Consider the following 23,306-nt stretch of genomic DNA (forward strand, 5'->3'; position numbering starts at 1 on the left):
GAATCTCTTCCCCTCTCCTTTTATACATTTGAGTTTCTTTGTTTTTGCACTTAAACACTTCCATATGCACTCATACACCACATCCAAGCATTTCCATTACACCACTGATACTGACATCCACAATCCATTGTTGTTTTTGTTAATAAATATTTCTTTTTATGCACTTTAACCACTGCATTGTCTTCCATTTTTGTTGTGACCTTGAGCCAGTCGTATCAGTTACATAGAAATCAAAGTATTGCAAACAAAGTGAAAAATACTCTGGTCCTAAAACATAGCTGATACATTTACCCTCATGGTAAAATTGCATTGAATACAATGAACTAAATAATCTTTACTAAAACAAAAGTGCCAAAATGTCAAAGTTTCCAAGCAAAGTCAAAGTCATAAAAATAATGTTTCACCAGCTTTTCGATAAAACTTGCAGTCAAAATTCTAAATGTCATTTTGTTCCTTTGAAAGAAGGAAGGGATCCAGCAAATATTGAAGTTACATATTTTTAAAAACTTTATTGGAACCCCAACAGTACATCTTAAACCTTGTCAAGAAAATCCGAGATCATCCCACTTCCCCATGCTGGAGATTTTAGTTTAACAGTAACAATAAATAAAGTTATCTTTAAAATTAATTACTCAAGTGAAATCTAGACCCAACATTAGACTTAAATGTCAATAAAATCAATCTGGTTGTGTGTGTTGTTTTGTCTACTGCAAACTTTGCTTTAATTCTACTTTTTTCTATTTAATCATAAGAAATCATAGTCAAGACAGAGAGAGTCATGACACAGGAAAAGCAGGTTTCCTGGAAAAAGAGGAAGTAAGTTTCCAGCCTGCAGATTTATAAAAATAGTTCAGACTATTACTTATCTCAAAGCATGAAAGTTTTAAAGAAAGAAATCTAAACATTGTGAGTAATTGGATAAGATTCAAAGTAAAATGCTTATATTAATATTGGTTTACTTGTAATAATACTTACACTTACACTTGCAGTAGTGGGAACTCTTACAAGTAAAACAAGTAACTGTAACTGATATGAAATAATAAGAATCATGAATTATTCTTGGTTTCTTTACAGAAAACATTTGTAATAACTCACATTAAGATTATAATAAGAGTAACTGATAAATTATGGTTATCATAACATTATAAATGAATGATAAATCAGAGAAGTAAAAGAAGTTATAAATGTGATTTTTACTCTGAACTTGAAATGGTGTAAAAGGTGTAACTGCAATTAAAGATCACTGATATGTTTGAGGTAGATGGTAGGTGAAAGGTTAAGGGGAAAAAGGGGAACTAACAGGAGAGCAGAGATGGTCAACACCTTATTTGGAAACAAATAAGGTGTTCTCGGAAAAAGGGGTCGTGTCCTACGTGACCGGGTTGATGTGACCCAGGTCACAAGTGTCACAAGTGCAGTAGTGTCACAAGTGCATTAGTTCGCAATCGGGTTGATGTGACCAAGGCACAAGTGTCACAGGTGCATTATTTCGCAATCTTCAACAGTCAGAGGCCTGAGCTGATAGTTGGAGCCTGGTTGCGCAATCATGAAGTTGCACACAAATGTTCTCTTGCTCTCTCTCTCTGTGGTACACTCCCATGGAGAGGGAGAAAAGTATAAAACCATGAGACCGAGGCGATACGATGTTCTTCGTCCCCGGCGCTGAGACTCGACACAAGAGCGGCAAGAAGACCAGCAGAGGACTACGCCCTGGGACCAAGGAAAGCGAGAAACATCGAGGACCTCACGCCGGACAGAGGACAAGATCCACCGACCCATTGCCTTGGTTCCTTATTGGATTTCCACACTCTGCACTCGACCCAGCGATCTCAAAACACATCGCAACAGACTTTGGGGAACTGAACAAAAGTCACAGGATCGACCAAGAGCTGTTCGGCTGGATGTAGCAGACAGCTCATTTTGTTTTGGTTCTAAGGAGGATTTATAGTTCAAGAATAAAGACTCTGACCAAGGACTACAAGGACTTCTGTTGCCAAGATCCAATTCCACCGATGGGTATGAGTTGTGCCGCACCCCAAAGCCTTATTTTATAGATACGATGACAGTGTAGGGAGGTTGTTAGGTAAGGGCTAAATTGATCTAAATTTTATTGATTTTCGTTATATGGTGTAATCTCAAGTAAATTCTGTATGCCTGTCATTTTCCCTTCTAAAGCTTGCTTAATAAATACATATATTTTAAAATTCTGATTAGGTTGTGGACATTGAAGTTAATTGAGTCATTTGAATCAAAGTTCTTCTATTTATAGTAAAACCAGTATACATGATTCTAGTAATGTGGTGGCTTCGGACTTTCCTTTGGTGAGTGTAAATAATGACCCTGGGACTTAAATCCTAGTCACTAATATCTAGCCGTTAACAAGTGCACGTTACGACAGGAAGGAAACTACCGTTAACAGAAGTGGTTATTGAAGCTATGCAGCTGTGAGGGCTACTCAGTTGATTGTTTCTTAACTGAAAAGGGTCATAACTTCTGGATAGGAGGTAGTTAGAGCTAGACGAGTTCCTTTTGTCACCGGTTTATACAGATTATCTCTTATAGATCTTGTTCAGGGTAAGACCCAGGTCTTAGAGATTTTCCGGACCTGTTAGACAGAGAACTGGTCAGTAGTCAGCCGAGGAGTTGTGAGGAGAGGGCGAGGCTGGCTATTGCATAATAACAAACAACCTTTAGGCAAGTTTAAGACTTGGTGAACAGCCACAGAAAACCAACATGGAGGAGTTCTGAGTTCGTCTCTGCCCTGAACATCTCCAGAAACCATCAAAGGGTTGCTAGAAGATAAAGAAAGAAAAACATGTTTTAATACATAATATAAACAGCACATTAAACTGCATTTGTGTCAGTTAAAGACAGACAGGATGAAATGGAAAGATTTAATGGACAGGTCTCTCTGACCTTCTTTCATTGTAGCTGTCCTATCTGTCTGTCAGAAATGGACAGGAAAGATACAGAGAAAAAGACAGAGAGAGAGAGATGGAGTAAGAAAACCTAATGTTTGTAAATTTATAATTTTACCATTTTAAAAGTTTCACTGGTTCATGAAGGAGGAGAATGGAGACACGGCTTCACTGCTGTGTTTTCCATAACTTGTCCTGTTGGTTTTGATGTCACTTTCCTGTTTGCAGGTTTTGTTCCGTTTTCTGAGTTGAGGCCTATGAATCGCCTAAAAACAGATGGGAGACTGTTTAATATTTCCTTTTGTTTTTTTTAAGTACATATTACATTTTTAGATTAGATGTCTGTGAATTACCAAATATGTTTTGTGAAGGCATTACTGAAATAGTTCTCATAGTTCTCGCCTATGAAAAAATAATCTAGGCGACAAAAGGCGCTGCTGGACCTGCTTGTCGCCTTGATGCTGTTTCCTGAAAAATAACAATGTTCAGTGATATTATTTTTAATTTTAGCTTAATACTCAGGTACAGAGAGGCAGATGTATCTTCCATAGACAGATACATTCTGATGTCTCTATCCATTAACTTTGTTTGCAGACATAGACACCTTCTGTGCCTCTATCTGTGGACCTACAGATGGCAGATACAGTGAGATGGCAATATTTCACTATGTCTGCCATAAATTAGTCTATGGACAGAAGGGTGGAAGTTATAGTGATACACAGACAATTGGTGTTCAGGGTTTCCCCCAGAAAACTTGCTAAGCCCGGTGGTCAGGGTGCCGAGGCGACCCATTGTGTTTTTGTATTAAAAGATGCTAAGTAGACAGGAAACACATTAACATTAATGCACGTTAACTCTGGCTGACTAAGTGGACAAAACATTTGATATGGTTTAATACATGGTTTACCCGGAAAAATACTACTACTATTACTAATAAAATAATATAAAACCAGCGTGATGCGTGACTGTGAGGCGAGCGCGGAAGCTTCTCACCTGGCCGAACCTCCCTGATGTGGATAGCACTGGTTTGTTAACCACTAACGCACCGGCCAACAGCATGCTGCAATGGAAAAGCTGCACAAAATTCTTTGTCCACAAATATAAATCATTCTCTACAAGTTATTCCTGCAGAAACTGCACAGGCAGAGCTAACGCGGTGGGGTTTAAACTCTTACCTTGATCAAAAACTCTGGATGGAAATATAATTCCTCACAGGGGGTTGATGTAAATGTCCATACAGGTCAGCCTGTGGCCAGTTTGAGCTCCGCCAGTGAAACGCTCAGAGCAATAGAGACGCTGGCAATCTGACTTTAAAAAAAAATTTAAAAAGTTGCGTGGTTTTTTTTATTATTTTTTTTATATATTTTATTTTCCTAAAAACATAAACAAGAAATGCTTAGCCTGGCGGCGGGCTAGTGAAGCAAGGCAGGACCTCCAGGCCCATAACACACTAGGGGACTGGGGTCCCTGGAGTATCTGGTTCAGTGAGGGGTCGGTCTTGTCACCCCCACAAGATGCCTCCTTGAGCGGTTGCCCACCCACAGCAGAATCTGGCACTGGTTGATTAATCACAATTAATTACTATGCCTAACGTTGTATTCTTGAAAATATGCAGACGGTGTGCAAATCCCTTGCTGCACTCAAATAAATTAAAATACAAGCAATTATCTTGCGTTTGTAATCTCCCATATTCAACAGTAACTAAGAGAAATTTAGTGCACACATTCATACAAGTGGTGCCAAACTTATTCAGGAGCCAACTGATAGATAAGATCTATTTTATGAGATATATTTTATTTTCTAGTTCTTGGATGTCTCGCCTTTTTATGATACCTCCAAAGGCAACAAGATGCCCATATCAAACACGCACTTTCTGAAAAATGTTTTGTTGTCTCAAACCAGCCGTGTCTGAAGATTCTTAGTTTTCCAGGTTTTTATATTCAGTTATTTCTCAGCTGGCATTATGTGCAAAACAATTGGTTTTTAGTTTAATTCACCTAGAATATGCAGATGGCTATATTCTGGTCTTTTTGTAGAAGTTGTTTGAGGGTACGATGCCTCAACTGTTTTTTCGTTGTTTTTTTTTAGGACTGTCAACGTTAACACATGAGCGCACGCGATTGACCTGAACATTTCAAGGGAATAATGTTACATAACACAGATCAATCAAACCATCTATTTTGACATCAAAGCCTCTCTCCCGCGGAGGATTATCTAATTCACAGCAACACGTTACACATGGGGAGCTACAAACAGCAAAATACTTTTCCGCGATAGCCGACAGCAACAATAGTTGAACAGTTTCAACTTTCTTGTGTTTGGTCTTTAGCCAACGTTGTGCACATCTAGTTTACTAGCCCGCAATTTCACGTGCACGAATTACACTGGTCTGTTCTGGCTGGATGAGGACAATAGAGTGCCGCAACGCCTCATCACAGGAAATGAATGTAGACGAACATTTCTAAACCAACATTTAAAACAAACGGACTTACTATAAACGTTCCTGAGGTTAGCTTTAGCAAACAAGTGAGTAGCTCCATATAACGACATAAAATATATTTTCTTTCACAAACACAAAACTGCAGTGCAATGCTTTTTAAAAACTACTTACCCAGTGAAAGTCATTGTTGGCCCTGCCCTCTAGCCTGTGAATGTTTGCATTCAGCCGGTCAATATCCCACTATGCAAGTGTACATTAAAGATTTACAGTACAGCTGTAAATTTTTGCACGTTATCCAATGGTCCAATCACGTCCCATATACTTTCCATACACATTTCAGATCACAGTGAAGAGCTCTATTTTCAAAGCCCAGCCACCTTACTGTATTTTCATGTGAGTTTTTGCAGCCATTTGTTACAGTGTAGGAGTTATGCTTCATGCCTGTGCTTGGGTCTCCATACGGGTCCTATGTGAGTAACCAGACAAAGTCTACCCTAATCTATGGCTAGGGAGAGAGAAGTTTGGGCCTCCATACATACTATCCTCTTAACCCAACTCAGGATACTGGAACTGGATAAATGGATGGATGGAGTACATTTTTATTGACCAACCAACTGCTTCAACTGTCCCTGCAAGAACACAATCATCCGTAAAATCTGCATTAAATCTTCTTGCTTCATCTTTTAAGTATTATAAAAATGTTTCCATTTTTACACCTCACCAAGATACTGTAATATTGACAGTATGGGCACATTAAAACTGCTCTTCTGAAGCTGCTAGCATATGCTGCTACCTGTAAATTTTGATGACAATGCAGTTCAGATTTTCCTGCTTCATCACTATTTGATATACACTCAACAAAAATATAAACGCAACACTTTTGTTTTTGCTCCCATTTTTCATGAGATAGACTCAAAGATCTAAAATTCATTCCAGATAAACAATATTACCATTTCTTTCAAATGTTGTCCACAAATCTGTTTAAATGTTTGATAGTGAGCACTTCTGCTTTGCTGAGATAATCCATCCCACCTATAAGCTGATGACGACCTATTGTACCTCACTAAAATCCACAGATTTCCTTCAACCTCTCCTCTTTTCTTTGTATCACATAATATCCTGGATGGACAATGCAATTTGTAAACTAAATGGTGTCAATGCTGGCATTATTATTTTTATTATTTGAAAGCATTTTCAGGACACACGAGGATATTGTACAGCTAAAACCCATTATTATTTTAGGCCACATTATTGAGCTGGCACCCACTCCATCATCTAGCTATACATATAAAGTAGCAAGCCAATGTGCTGATCTTCTCTATTGAATAGATCATAGATCATCAAAAGCATGTAAAGGTGTGTCAACTGGTGAATTCATAGAAAGCTTCAAACCGATCTCTAAAAGAAAATACTTTTTTCTGGCATTCAGCAAATAGAAATAATTTTGGTAATTCTACCTGACCTAAAACAAGAAAAATTTGGCTTGATTTAACTTCAGACAGTGGGAAAAAGTGTGTCTTTTTATAAAATATTTACAAATATCTGGTTTCAGTTGTATCTGGAATTTGGCAGAACACAATGGTGAATTAGTCAGGCATTTCTTACTATATGTCTAAAATTTAGGAAGGGATTTAGAAACTGACATTGGATATTTTTGGTTCAGTCTATTTGAGTGAGTTTCAAATTACAGTCCCACCATAGACATGAAACCTTGATCCATAGCTTTGTCCTTTGGCAAAGGAAAGCTGATAGGTTTTATGTTAGTTACAAATATAAATACTTAGAACTCTAAGATATTGTGTGTGCTTTTAAGTGATGTTAGCAGCAGAGAGCGTGCCAATTTGGGGAGCAGATGGCTTGGAGATAAGAGTTGACACCTACCAGGAAAGTACATCAAAGACTAAGGGTCAAAGTTTTATGACCTAGAGGGACACGAGAACTGAAGTTTGCGAACCACAGGGGGTCGGGAGATGACCCAGAGAATCTCGGGAACTGGAAGTACAGGACGACACCATTGTTTAAGAAGATACTTGTGACTGACTGTTGACAGCTGTGTTTTCTGTTTGCCACACCTTCCATGCAAATGATTTGTTTTCCCCCTTTGAGAGTTGCAGCATCCAATGTGATAGGGATCCTGAATGCAATAAAAAGAGAGGAGCGGGCAATGTGTTTTCAGAGCAGTAAGAGATTGTAACTGAAAACACATCTCTGTCTGTTCTCCTCGCGAGTACAAAGAATCTAACTCTCTTGTCTTTCCTGTGTTGTTTAATTTGTCTTTAATAGGTGTGTAAACCTGACAAAAGCCTAGAAGCCTGTATGGCAGTGGCTATGCCTGCCCGTTGTCAAAATTCAGTGTTTTAAAGTACTACACTTAGAATGTCAATAAAGAAATCAGATTATTGTGATCTTTTTCTGATCTAACTGGAACACTGAAAAAAAGGTGATGCCTTCACTTTGAGAGCTCCAGCAGTCCTTTACTGTTCTATTTTATTTTGCTGTTTACTGTATCACATTCACTCTGTAGCTTTACAGAATTAGGCCTTACAGTTCAAACTAGTCATGGGTTTGTGACAACCTACCATAATATTGGTGTCGAGAACGAGTTGTACGGCAGATAACTATGTGTCAGTCACAGGATAAAAAGGTCTTCTGACAGAGACTTTAGTGTCTGCAGTTTACCATCCTCTTACCTACTGCTGTGAATAGATTGCTTTGTTTCCAGTCTTGATTTCTTCCTAAATGTAGTGTTTAAACAGTTACCTATGTGTTCACCCTTGTTTTAGATGTTGGTGACAACTCCAGAGAAGTGGGATGTTGTGACAAGGAAAAGTGTTGGAGACGTGGCTCTCTCTCAAATTGTGCGTCTCCTGATTCTCGATGAAGTTCATCTTCTACATGAAGATCGAGGACCAGTACTTGAGAGCCTGGTGGCAAGAACTATCAGACAGGTCAGTTCCTGTTATGCTGCGTGACTCGTGTATCTGATGTATTGTATTTAACACTGTCACTTTATGCATAGGAACTTTCTTTTTGCTTTTTTGAAATACTTGCAATAAGTGCCTTGTATTTTAATCATAACAATTATGCATGTGTATTTTTATGAACTATGCCGCCTGCTTTAATTGAAATAAATTTGAAGGGGTTAAAATCAATTTTTTTTCCCTTGCTACCAGAAGCCAAAAAAAACCATAATTTGTTGTGATGTTCACTCGCCGCATTGGACCAGAGCCAAGCAGGTTGAGTTCAGTGCTTTGGTATAACAGTGCATTATTTCTCACAATCAATTGCTCCTCAAAACTATCCATCCTACTCTGTGGCACAAAAGGGCCTTCTGGAAGTTGAGTAAATGGGGCTGTTTTATGCATCAACAAACACATACTCAAAATTCACACAATAGCTTTACATGCAGCATGGGGCAAAATGTTCACCAGGGGGTTGTGACAAGATAGGGTGGACATTAGCCTGAGAACAAAATTATGTCATTTTCATTAACCAACTTTGAGAATGAGAACCACTTTTGGTACATCGTCCAAACCATGCTGGACCTTCACTCCGTGTGAACAATCTGCTCTTGGGATTGTTTATTGACTTGAGGGTTAGGGTTACTAGTATAGGTTTTACTAGTATAAACAAAGCTTTACTTGCCACTTCCCAGTGCTAAGCATCGACAGTAATACTGAAGCGCTGCTAATGTTTTGCAGTCAGATTTTTACTTACTGCTACTAAATAAAACCAGCTCTGCTCGTCTCTCCCACTACAGTTGTCTCATTTGAGTGATAGCTTACCTGAGGAAATGAGAAAAGAGAAGTAATATAGATGCTCTTGAATTGCCATATAAAAAATTGCAATTACAGTTGAAAATAGACAAGATGATATTTACTTAATTTCTGTCTAGCCCAATCACTTGCATGGTAATGGGAAACAGAATCATTTGCATGTGTATGTATCAAATTAGTTTTATTAGTTGTTTATGTTTTGCTATGAGACTGATGTGATATATTAGACAGACATGTGCCTCTTATCATTGACAGCATCAATCCCAACCTACTGGCACCTTGCTTAAAAAATGTAATGATGGGGCGTGCTCCAGTGGCGTGGAGGTTGGCGCGCCCCACGTTTGGAGGCCTTTGGTCCTCGGTGCGGCCGTCGCGGGTTTGATTCCCGGACCCGACGACATTTGCCGCATGTCTTCCCCCCTCTCTTTCCCCCTTTCCTATCAGCCTACTATGAAAAAAGGGACACTAGAGCCCACAAAAAGGACCCCCTGGTGGGGAAAAAAAAAAAAAATGTAATGATTTCTCACGATGATGACTGACATGTGTTTATGCTGGAGCCAGTCTGGATATTCCACATATTATAGTCATCATGCAAATTTAGCCAGGCTGACAGCTGGTGCACATTGTGTAGTCCAATATCATATCTTGATGAACTGCTGTCACATGTCAGTCTGTGGGTGTAAAATGATAAATGGTGAAAGGGAACAGAGCTTGTGGTCGATAATTTTGGAATGCATAGGCAGTCACTGATTAAATCATGCATCATGCTCTTTGAATTACATTTTGATCCTATAATTTCTTCCATGTACAAAGTCCTCTATTTCTGTCCTAGGCACTGAATGACATGACTCACCCTGCATCCGGTTTATGAAACCTTTTTGAAAAATTGCACTGAACACCAGGGAGCTTGTGTAGGTTTGAGATTAGCAAACGTATCAAGATGACAGGAGAGTCTGTAAGATACATTGTAAAATTTACTCTTTTTTTTTTTTTCTATAATAAATTGATTAAAATTGCAGAAGCTTGCAGAACTTCATCCAGAGTCAATTAGATCACAATGAGAGGTCAAATATGAATATGTATTACTATCATTTCACTTATTAGTAACTTCAATAATTGATTGTTATTGTCTCTCTCCCTCACCTGGCCTGTAAACCATGAGTAGCAACAGTATTTCATTACCATACATTCAGCAGTATTGGTGAAAAACCCTAAAGACAGATAAAATCAAGAAGTAAGTAATCATTAATGGATGGGGAAAGAGCTTAAAGGCACAAGGTTGACATGTAGTTCATTAAAATAAAGAATTTTACTTTGCTTTGTAGAAGTATAGTAGATGTTTCTTCCATGCGTCGGGTATGGAAGAAATGTGTGTAGAACAGTTGTTAGCGAATGTTAAAGACAGAGCAGTGTGAGGAAGAGAATTGAAACAGAGGGGCAGGGATGGGCTGCTGAGCTGAGCAGCTACCAAGACCTTTTGGGTAAGGTTAACTGCAAGGTAATTGAAAACTGGGCTGTACATGTGACCGCTGTTTACTTGGTTCACAGCCCATTTATCAGGTGGTTTAGCTGATATTACTGAAGAAGGGCTGACTGGGTTCTTTATACACCTTAACACCTCTTCAGGCTCTACTGCACTTCAGAAGTTTCAAGCATTGGGATTGTTTTTTTTTTTGTTTCTTTTTTTGCAAAAAGATAGAACATTTGAAGCCTGAAACATCATTGTTTTTCATTAAAAAAACAAAAAAACAATCCATACATGTTAACCCTAAACAACAATTTTCAGTCAGCTTGACTGAAGATTTGAAGTCATTTGAAACTCTACTGCTTTTATTCTGTCCCACATTATTAAGGGAACCCAAGCTAAATGAGTCACTTCATTATCAAGGACAATTATGTTGCTCTTCCACCCATTTTCAGAATGTGACATGTTGAGGATGTGTCCATGCTGAACACAATATTGTGTGTAATCCTTTGCAATGTCATACGGAAGCAAAGTAAAATGCTGTCTGGCTGGAGGCTTATCATCACAGTAGCGTGCACATCTTTAAAGTATGATGTCTTACATATAAATTCAGAATTACAAATTTCTGGTCTTTGGGTAAATTAAGAAAACACTGAAACTGCAAAAGCACTGCTCCCATACACTTTTTACTGGAATTACAGAGTTTCCCCCAGTAAACTTGCCAAGCATGGAGGTCGAGCCATCAAGGCGCTCCACCGGGCTTTTGTATTAAAAGATTTTAAGTTGGCAGGAAATGTAAAATATCACCGGGTAATTATGTTACTGGAAGACACTGTTGACAATACTTAAACCCACAACTAATTAAAAACAACAAATAAAGAATAAAATACAATTAAAACCAGGGGTTCCCCCCAGAAGACTTGCTAAGCCCGGTGATCAGGGTGCCGAGGAGGTCCACCGGGCAGCCCACCATGTTTTGTATTAAAAGATAAGTTGACAGGAGAAATAAAAATATTACTGGGTAATTATATGTTACGGAAAACATCGCCAGTGAAACGCTATTTAAACCCACAACTAGTCTTAAAAACAACAAATCAAACAATACAATTAAAATGAATATCATTTATTTGCACTTCTGTTTAATCCAAATTAAGTCAGCGGCCTTATAAGGACCCCCCGGGGCTTCAGGGGCCCCATAAATGCTAATAATTTAACACAGAACACATATACAGTACAGACCAAAAGTTTGGACACACCTTCTCATTGAATTCAATGAAAAAGTGTGTCCAAACTTTTGGTCTGTACTGTACATAAATGTAATATTTGTTTATTGAAATGATCAATGCTGCTAAATTTGATTTCATTGTCTCAGCATACATAAATTAAAAGATTTTAAATTGTTTAGCATTTATATGAAAGATCTTAAGGACCTGGCAATTGTATTTTGTAAAAGTTCAAAGAACAATATTCATAGTTAAATAGTTTTGTTATCATAGCTACAATCTGATGCTATGGGTTTAATCTTTGACTTTGAGCTCTGTTTGTCCACTCAAATGAGTAAACTGTGATTATAACTTATTGCGTTTTAGGTTCACCAATTAAACTAGTCCCCCTCTCCCATATTTCACTAAATTTAACGCAGAAACCTTTAGAGGTGCTGATGTTTTTAGCAACAAAAGGGGCCTCTAAGTTAAATTCTGCTCAAGGCCTCATACAAGGCCTTGGAGCAGCCCTACATGATGACTTAAATTCACTGCAAAGTTATTGTCCATCTTAAGGGGTCTTCAGGCTGCGCTTTGTCTGGTCCCTGACCTAGAACCTGTTTGCCTTGGGTGACCCTACCAGGGGCATAAAGCCCCAGACAACATACCTCCTTGGATCACTGGGACACTCAAAACCCTCCACCATGATAAGGTGGCAGCCCATGGCCTGGCCCTGCTCTTCTCCACATGGCTCTAGTTATCTTTGCATTGGGTCTCCTCGAAAGTGGGAAGAGATTATCAGATTAATCACATTCCTGTGGAAGCTGCCATTCCTCTGCATACGCTTGTCAGCGAGGAAGCTGAGGAAAAGAATGATCTCAACTTTACTTTTAATTACATAATTTTAATGTTCTAGATTGTGCCAGCAAACTGGCTAGACCAGAACCCGTCTGTGTGCACTGCTCTCACACGAGTGTAAAGCAGAGAACTGGGGCAGGAATCCATTTTCAAATATCTTGTCAATGTTCCTATTCCTCAAATGATTTTAAGGAAGTGACACATTTTTGTTTTGCTGCAGACAAATTTAAGACTTATCTTTTAGGCTGTTTGGAAAAATGCAGAAGATTTCCTTTTGTAGGTCTCTTTATGTGAATTGAAGAACAACAGTGAGGCACACACATTTGTTTTGGGGGAGAGGAATTGTGGCAATAGTAAATATTTTTTTGTTTCTAACAATATAAAGCACTACACTGATTATGAAATGGAATATGCTTGCTTTTTGCTTTTAAATGCTTTTTGTTTCAAGGCATCAGTTTCTTGCATTTAGTTACAAGATTCACATTGTAACTAAACATTCTTTTCACTTATTGTATATGTTATGTAGATGATATATAATATCTCTTATTGTAAGTAATATCAAAAGCCACAGAGGTTGCATGTTTCAGTTCTTTGTGTAAAAAAACTTGTCCCAGCTTATCCTCCATTTTCTAACTGAAGAAGAAGCTGAATATGAACAGGATGTCTCATAGATCTGCCCCCACCTCTTCCATCTTTCTACCCTATTATTGAAACACCTCAGACTCCTGTAATTGATTGTGCTAAGGGAATTACTGAAGCTGCTACCAACCCACAAGTTCACTTCCTCAGACATATTAATATGGAAATCCCTGTAAACTGAATGAAACTTGCTCCCTTGTTATGCAAATGTTTTTGAATGGAGCCAGGTATCACATATTCTGCTAAAATAGTTTTGGTCTGTACCACACTGAAATTGGTGAAATTTAGTCCAACAGATTTTGCTCTGGATTTTACGATTAATTTCCCTCTAAGTCTAACCTTGAATGCTGCTTAGCTGTTGTCTTTCTTTTTTAGTGTCTAATATTTAGCCATTTCTTCATTCTGAAATTGGTGAGAAATGCAGCAATATTAGCCAGTTAAAACAGACTGTGGCTCATGTCCTGTTTCAACAAGATGTTTAGTCACTGGAACTTTCAAGATTTGTTTCTACCTTATCTGACACTGAAATAGAGATTATAAAAGGAGTAGATTTTCTTCACAAATACCAGGTTTACGATTAAAAAAGGGCAAAGATAATTTGACACTCAGCAAAAATTTTATTAATTTATTTTAGAAAAAAGGATTTAAAATTATGAGCACAGCAAAGTCCTGGTTTTGACTTCAGCACTACAACTTCAGACAGGACAGCTCATTAGTTAAAATGATGCCAAACAACCTGATGTTGGACTTGTAATGTGTTAGCTTGGCCTTCCTATTCATATGACAATGTAGCATTGCCACAGAATTTTTGGACATGTTAAGAAATTCCACCAAATTCACATCACAATTATTCTACACCATGTACAGCACAGGGGTGAAAATAGGCATGTATGGTCGGGTACTCTGTACCCCTAAAAGATTTGGTGCAGGTACGCATTACCTGCAAGATAGGGGAGCAGCTGTCTGCTGTAAAAAAATCAAACTTCCAGAGTATTGCAAAATAGCTGAACCACTGAGTTATTTAAGTGATGTCCAACAATGAAGTTGTTTTCTGAGCTTCCTAATTCAATCAATCAATCAAATTGTATTTGTATAGCACATTTCAGCAGCAAAGCATTTCAAAATGCTTTACATCAAATCAAACACAGAAACACAATGCAACATAGAATCAATCAAAACACAACACTCAGTCAAGTTCCATCAGTAACTTTGTAATTGATTACGTTTCAAATATAATCCTAAACAAGTTGGTTTTTAGTAGAGTTTGCATCCATAAGAGGTTTACCTGTAATACTCCTACCGTGTTATATGGAACAAAATACCTATTGCTATTTTTTTTCCCACTCACGCTCACAATCACACAGTTTAAAACCATGTAAACAGCCTTTCAAAGGGCTTCCGGCACCAGGCTCCGTATACCTCTTACACGGAATTTCACTCTGGGATTCCACCGTCCCTCACAGATTTTTTGTGTGATTGAAACAAAGTAGAATACTTGCTTTCATGCATATGACAATACAGGCAAGAACAATGGACATTTAAATACATGTTGCTCTTCCTTGTTGTTGAATTGTTGTAAATACTATGTAGATATATAGAAATAATTTCAGGAATCTTATTTTGGAAATAACAAAGGACTTCAAAACATGTTCTGTAAGGTCTTTTTGTTGTTTTTGCTGAAATAAAGATTTATGTAATCATATTAAAAGTATTTCCCAGACTGATAAGAAACTTGAATGCAAGGTAGACCATAAAAAGCATATGGAGCATCAGAGTGAAGGTGCAGTGACAGCCTAGTCTGCCGGCAGTGATTGGTTAGTTCTTATCTTGATAGGATGCTTTGACAGGTTCTGCATCACATTAAAGGCCTTACAAATCTTCCCTGTCACTTCCAGCAGGAGGCTCTTAGATTGGGCAGCCCACCGTCTCTACTGACACACACTCTAGTTCTCATCCACTCACCCATGTTGATACACAATATGGTGAATTTTCCTAATTTTTCTAAGACAAAACTAAGCCAGTGTTGGAGCAAACTTGTTCAGCCTCAGTTGTTAACAAAGGTGAGTAGCAACGTACGCTTTTACATGAACTTAACTACATCATTTGAAGGGTCAAAAAATATAACTTTATGCTCAACAGAAAAGAGCAGCACCATTGATCAATGGTGAGATAATAAATAATATATTAAATTCAATAATTCTCCTGATCCTTTCACTATATAATTACAAGCTGAATACAATCTTACATCAACTAGCTGAATACCTTCTCTCTAAACTGTGCAGCTATTTGTATGAAGTTGGAGAGAAAACTGGCAAGTTGTTGCCTCATCAGTTCTGACAGAGTACAACAAATCAGGCTATATTTGAGATCCAAAATAATCAGGGAACAAGATGTAGAGATAACCAAGACAAAAACAGCTGTTTTTCAAAATACCATCAGATTTTGTACGTCACCCCCACAGCTAATGGTGATGTAGTTAAAGAAAACATCTGAGACTTGACATTCCTTCCTTAGGATAAGATTTAATGACTAGTTTGGAGAAGTCTGTTTCTAATGCTGAAATTGAAATGGCCATAAGTAGTACACTGTCTGGAATGTCACCTTACAACATGCTACTGTCTGGTGACCTTCCAGTCACCGGACAGGCCGGAAGTACTCTCAAGGACACCTGTCAGAAATGTCCTTCTGGCTTCTATAACATGATTTCTACCCAAATAATTCTACGGTTGCAGTCAATATTTGAAAAATCTTTCACTCACAATTTTTGTCTCCAACAAAGCATAAAAAAATAATTGGACAGGACAAAGATAATTTGGATGGTTGTTCATACTACCCAATATCTTCATTAAATAGAGATACTGAAATTATTGCTAATGTATTGACCCATCAATTGGAAAATAATCTGTCATCCATCAAGGCAATACTTTGGAAACTGTAATCTCACTCTACGTGGAGTTTGATTATGTCAGATGGGACTTTGTTTTTCATACACTCCAGATATGTGTTTGATGAGGGAATAGCATAACATTATATAATGCCTAAAAAATGTAAGTTGAAACATTCTTAGATTATTAAGTACAGTCGACATGGAAAGATCAACAAAATAAAACACCCATGATACAATGTAATTTTACAAGCCAATTATTTAGGATAAGACCAGGACATCTGTAGTTAGAACAGATGTCTACAAATACTGTATTGTGCAAGCAATGTGTCAGTGGTTGAATCCAGCTGTTAGCTCAAATTATGCTTGCACTATTTAATGCATACTGATAACCCTGCTGAAACATCAAGGTTTTTACAATAGGTAGCAGTAACACCAACATAATTCACACATGACACATCAAAGGTAGACCATCTTAAGCATGACTAAAATAGATATACTTATCTCAAGAGCCATTATAATTCCTATTTTTGTCCACAATGTTAACCAATTCCTGTTAGTCACTTGCTTTTCAGCTTTAGTGGAAACGGAGTCAGTGTTGTTGTGATTTGTAGCTTTGAGGATGCTGGTGTACATAAGCTTAGTAGGCCAGAGTTCCTAAACCGTTTCTAAAATTCTCTGTTTGCCAAGTATACATTATGCATCTGAATTTATCTGAAAAGTTATTCTCATTTCTAGGTTTTTGTGTCAGATTAAAGCATCAATAAATGTTCATTTATTCCTGTGTTGCTACTGTGATGACTTCCCATAATTGATGCAAATATGATGTTTTATTTCTACCAGAAAATCCTAGTAATTTCAGTGTGACAGGAAAGCAAAAACAAGGAAATCAGAGTAAACAACTGCATTTTCGCAGCAGTAGTGATAAATGTGTTTGAAGAAATTAATAAATGAAAACCTATTAAAATGTACAATCAATTAATAAAAACTTCAAAAATTTTAGATTTCTGCAAAAACAATGTTACATTTTTTATTAGTTATAAAGCCATTTCTGAAGCTTTGTAGCCTTGGAAATCCTTATTATTTCTAAAGATATAAAGCCCGAACCTCTCTTCAATTAGCACATGCTTTTGACATAGCTTACACAGAAAGTGCTTTTAGCCTTGTTTTTATTAGCTGTTCATGTCACGCTCATCTGACAGAAGGTAGACTTCTCTTTCAAACCACTGAAGCCTTCTACGCTGGCAGCATAATGGCTTGTGTTTTACTTGCACTTTACACCCGGAAATGATGTTATTCATTGTGTATGGTTAATTCTCAAGTTTATTGTACTGAATTCATGGATGTGTGTGTCTCTTCTCTCCAAAGCAATAGTGGCTTATTACATGATTGCTTTTGCTGTAGAATTTAAATATTTTAACTTGTTTTTGTTAAACCTTCTTCACTCCTAAGAAGGAGCATGAGGTTTTATTTGTGTATTTGAATTGAATTCATTGTTGTGCATTCATTGTTCACCATGCACAGGTTGGAGTATACCAAGCTGATTATTTCTGCAGGAAGAAACATGTTAACCAACAGCTCCCTTACTGCAGCTTTCAATCTCAAAGGACTGAATGCTGATTGGAACTGTTACAGATAAAAGTTTTTTTAATGCACCAACATACTGTGTGTGAAGGAAGTGATAGAGCACTTTCAGAACAAAAGCTAGACAGCTTTTGTTCAGTCAGCGATGTACTGCATCACCTTTTTTCACATACATATACGGTTAAGTCCAGAAATGTTAATTCCTTTGGCAGATTTAGATTTAACATGTTTTTTCATTCAATGCATTTAATATGTTTGTTTCTAGCAGAGAATAAAGCTGACATCTCTAAAGACATAGTTCAATCACTTCTTTTAAATGTTGCCTGTATTTATAATTTATTAAAAATGGGCAGTCAAAAATCATATTCTTTTAATATTTCTGAAAATCTCAAACATCTGTATTGATAAGGCAGCAGTCAAACCCTTCATACAATTGCTGAGCAGCTTTTTTCTGGCTTCTTCTGTCATTTTATTTATGTTTGGTGATTAGCTCCAACTGTTTGAGGTATGAAGGCCTCTTATCACAGATTCATGTCAGGACTATGGCTGAGCCACTCAGAAATGTTAATATTTCATCCAGTCTGAAAAGGAAAAACAATTGAACAATTCAAGTTCCACACAAACTTCTAACAGTTGTCCTAAAAATGTGCACAAAGTCAAACAATCCTCAATACACATCACTGTAAAACACTGTTGATTAAAAATCAATTCTCTCTGGTCAATGCAAAACAGTTCCTTCAGCGACTTCTTATTTGTATGCTCTGAGCATATCATCCTCTTGATAAAATCACAATTCACTTAATGTCGCCTAACTTTAAATGTCATATTATTTACAGGGGCAACTTTTTTTGCACAGAGAACCTTACAAAATTTCCACCACAGTTAAAAGTTAACTTCAAACCTGAATATGCCAAAAATCTTGTGATTTATTGTTTACATAGTTATAAAACACAGTGAAAAACACCAGGAACCACAGAATAAAAGTATGTTAGAGGCCTATAATGTCTCTAGCATACTTATGAATCCATATTTGTTGTCAATTTCTACAAGTATACGCAAGCACCGTTTTTTTGTCTTCCAAGACTTCCCAGGGCTGATTTAGTTCCATCCACATGGATGAATGTAGAGATCTCTGGTCTAGCTTTACTCTGCACTGTTTCATGGGCAGGTGGAGTCTACCCAGAGTATGATCAGGATCCTGGGACTGTCTGCCACCCTGCCAAACTACCTGGATGTGGCAGCCTTCCTGCACGTCAACCCCTATATTGGCTTGTTCTTCTTTGACAGCCGCTTCAGACCTGTGCCTCTTGGACAAACCTTTGTTGGCATCAAAACCACAAACAAGGTAAATTGTTGGCCATCATGTATTGATAGATACATATTTAGAATTAAGAATACTGGTTTAATGATACAAGGCTTTAGCTGCATTATTATCTCCATGGTCATTATTATTTGACGTTTGATCACTGGTATTGATATTAAAGATTAAAAACTACACAAATGAAGCCTCCTAGTGCCTAAACTTCCCTTTTATGATGAAGATTAAACCTTTTAAAGCAAAAGCAGATCAGTCACTGTTGTTTTGTGTTCTGCACAGATCCAACAAATTCATGACATGGAAGAAGTGTGCTACAACAAGGTTCTGCAGCAGATTAAAGCTGGACATCAGGTGAGTTCTTTTTAATCTAAACTGAAATATATTTGACATTCATACATTTATCCAGTTCTGAAAATGGAAGGGATTCATCACCTAGAAATAAATGTCATATATTCATTTGGCTTATTTATAGACCCTTTAATTCAATGTTTCTATTTTACCTTAGAAAAGAGTGAAGAAATAAATCAGATTAGTGTAGATGTGATTGTGCAGGTATTTGTTTGAGTTACAGAAATACCCCCTCCAAAAATAAAATAGTTTATAAAAATGCTGGCATCAATTTATATGCAAAAGTCAACCACTGTTCTTTTCCACTCAGCTGTGAGAGAGGTTTCACTGACAGATCAGCCCACCAGTTCATGTCTGCACATTTGCAGTTAAAAGTAGACACCCCACTGTTGTCAACTCATTGACTTTCAGCAGATCAAGATCCTGGGGGATTGGCGATCCCCCAGAAACTGCAATCAGTGGATCTCTACTCTACAGTTTTGGTATTAACTAAGCAAAAAACATTAATATTTGCAGTATTCCTAATTGACTCAGACAACTACAAACAGGATTTTTTACAACTTTCTTTCTCCTATTACTTCATAAAGGTCAGATTTGTGGAGGTGATGACTAATAATTGTCCTTTGGAGAGATTCTACCAACTGAGCTGAAAATTTATTCTCTGAGTTATACTCTCTTATTCCAAACCTCTAGCATTTGGCAGAATAATAGTTGTAATTTCCTCTAAGTAAATGTTCAAACCTTGCAATACTGTTTTAGAACCTAACCCAGCTTTAAACCTCTCCACAACATTCTCCCTAATGATTAGGATTGTTCTCTAATGTTTTCTAACAAACAAGGGTATTGAGAGAGCAGCTTTGTTGAGGGATATTGAACTAAAGAGGGAGTATAAAGTATTCATTCCACATGTTTCAACTATTTATTAGGGAGGAATTTCTAAAATGGTCATTTTTTTCATCTTAACACTTATGCATTGCTTTATGTTTATTCATGGAATAACATCCTAATAAGATCTACTGTATTTTGTGGGAGTAATTAGGGGTGCACCAATAATTTTGGAGGATTAGTTGTATCTCAACAGTTCTCTGTTGCTCTGCCGTCTAAGAGGTTTGACAGATAGACCCGCCCACCAGGTCATGTTGGCACTTTTGCACTTAACAATAATGGCCTACTGCAGCCAAATCATCAACTTTCTTGTTGTATGTAGTGGCATTTCAGACAAAAAAAATCATTATCGATCAAAATAGACTTTTTGAAGATCGGTGGAGATTTATGGTCAGCCAGAAACTGCAATGGGTGCATCACAAAGCAGATGTTTCTGTACTGATAGCAGAGTCGTAGAGGCTCAGTGTTGCAACTTTTTTATCACAAACCTTGCTTTTCTTAGAAGCTATCTGAAAATTTCTCAAGGTCTTATTTGCCCCATTGTAGGCCTCCTCTTCTTTGTTTCCCCACCCAAGCCCATGCACCACCTTCCTCTCATTCTGCCTCAACTCTGCAACCTCAGAAGGCCTGTTGGGAACATGAGAATTGCAAATTCAGACTTTGCCATTTAATTTCCATCTCTACCAAGCACTGTTGTTATCCTGCTGATTTTATCACAAGTACACACACACACACGTTCCCTTCTCTTAGACAAAACCATTATGATGAAGCATTTTGATCATCCACCACCAGGAAGCTTTTTCTTTTATTAGCATGTTTAAATACTCTTCTCTAGTCCACCTTCCATGTTTTAGCTGCTGAGTCCACTGCACAACTGGGGAGACACCTTTTTTCATTTAATATTAAATTGTCAAGAAGTGGCGCTGACATATATTAATTTCATCAGGGCGGATGTGATGGATGGAATTTTCTTTATGATTTTTCCAGCATCCTTGGTGGGAAGCATGCTGCCAGAACAAAGTTTAATAAGCTGAGAATCTGGCGCTTACGTTTCCACACAGCTCAGTGGTGCTGATAAAACACCTCCAATAAATAACATTTGCTACAGTGTCCCTTTGGACTGTGTGTGTTGGAACAAGCACATAGCTGCTCCTGCTCCTGCTGCATGTCTTTGCAGTCTGTTGCTCTTCTTTGCTCCTCTGGATCTTCATTGGATAAACAAACATAAAAGCTTCTCAAAAGTAAAAAAAAATTGTAAAAAGTTTATTCATTTATTGTCATAAAAAATGCAAATCAGAAGATTTTTGCTTCCTTTTTCTCCTTTCCCATTCTGATATCACTTCACATGTTCTAGGGTTGTTTGTCTGGTGGGACATCTCCCTGGAACTGAAGATAAAAACAAATAAAATTCCAAATTCTAGGAGTACAGTTCACAATGTCTGCACTGAAGCTCAAGTAGATTTAAACATCAGAATATTTGTTTTCATCGAGCACCAAAGCAAAACTATTTTTGTTTTATGCAGTGTCTTTTAAAAGCATTTGCATCCCTTGAGCTTTTCAACTTTTGTCCTATTACAGATTAATTGTATTTCCATAGCATTTTTGTGACCAACTATTTTGTATTAAACTGTGAATTAGAAGGAGAATGATGCATGATTTTTAAAGTTTTGAAAATTTGAAAAGTCAAGCATGCATTTTACTCTGATGCCCTGAATAAAATCCAATGCAACCTTTTTTAGAAGTTGCCAAGTGAATATTGAACACAAAATAAACAGTTTGCCTGTGTGTGATAGCATGCAAGTATGAAAGAACTTTGTAAGGGGCAGATATGTTTTCAAACTTTAAATTATGAATCAGTTAATTTTTTCATTGCTTTAATTTTTATTCTGTATGTTTGTTGAACAGGTCATGGTTTTTGTTCATGCTCGAAATGCCACAGTGAGGACAGCTTTTGGGTTGATAGAGATGGCAAAAAACCGAGGAGAAATCTGTTTCTTTCAGCCAGACCAGGGCCCTGACTATGGCCAGTGTGAGAAACAGGTAAAACAAAAAAAACCAAAACACATTTTATGAGATTTCGGTCTTTTCCAGGTAAGTTGCGACAGCATTTATTTTTTCTCCTCCTTAATGTCCAACAAACTAATGCTTGAACAGCCTCTTTTCTTTCTTTTTTTTAGTTTATCACTTTATTTTTGGTGAATTGTCCACATTAAACACAGAAAACAACAAAAGAAAAAAACAACAATAAACAAACCCACAGTTTACCAAAAAAGGAATCGGCTGAAGCAAAGCTTATTCTTGCCTACGCTGTTTTTATACCTTACATTACATTATATACATAAATCTTCTTAACAGCGTGAGATGTTATCATTTTACATTTTAAAGCTCTTTTAAAGCTCACCAAGAAAGGAAATAACTTAAAATCATCATTCAATTCATTCCACAGTTTTACACCAATAACTGAAACACATCTAGACTTTATCTGGTTCTTCTCTTGTGCACAATCAAATATAAACAAACCTCGCAAATTATGTTTATTCTCTCTTAGCTTAAATGATTTATGAATACTAGAAGGAAGACTTTTATGCAATGCTTTATACATTAATTTCAGTATTCTTATATAGACAATATCTTTAAATTTTAATGTATTACTTTGAATAAAGAGCTTATCAGTTGGTTCATGATATCCCACCTTATTAATAAACCTTATAGTTTTTTTTTTGCAACTTATCTAATATATCAATGGTTGTTTTACTTGCATTTCCCCAGATTTCTGAGCAATAAAACAAGTAAGGCATAACCAAAGAGGAATATGTAATATACAAGCCTTTAACGTTTATTAAATCTTTTTTTTTATATTCCAATAGTTTTTGTAACTTTTTTTCTAATATATTCTATGTGAGGCTTCCAACTAAGTTTATTGTCTATAATAATCCCTAAAAATTTTGTTTCATAAACTCTTTCGATTTCAACTCCATTTATGCATATC

The 23,306-nt window shown here is 37.1% G+C and overlaps 1 protein-coding gene across 1 annotated transcript in view; it reads left to right on the top strand.

Annotated features, from left to right (window-relative positions):
- ascc3 (activating signal cointegrator 1 complex subunit 3) overlaps positions 1-23,306 on the top strand; it is a 206,336-nt gene that overhangs the window by 76,747 nt on the left and 106,283 nt on the right. Inside the window, exons 10-13 of the mRNA XM_044116965.1 lie at positions 8,142-8,306; positions 18,935-19,111; positions 19,364-19,435; positions 22,223-22,357. Of these exons, the coding sequence (XP_043972900.1) occupies positions 8,142-8,306; positions 18,935-19,111; positions 19,364-19,435; positions 22,223-22,357 (549 nt within the window). The remainder of the gene's footprint in view (positions 1-8,141; positions 8,307-18,934; positions 19,112-19,363; positions 19,436-22,222; positions 22,358-23,306) is intronic.

Source organism: Gambusia affinis, linkage group LG05 (assembly GCF_019740435.1).
Source record: "Gambusia affinis linkage group LG05, SWU_Gaff_1.0, whole genome shotgun sequence".
Lineage (NCBI taxonomy): Eukaryota > Metazoa > Chordata > Actinopteri > Cyprinodontiformes > Poeciliidae > Gambusia > Gambusia affinis.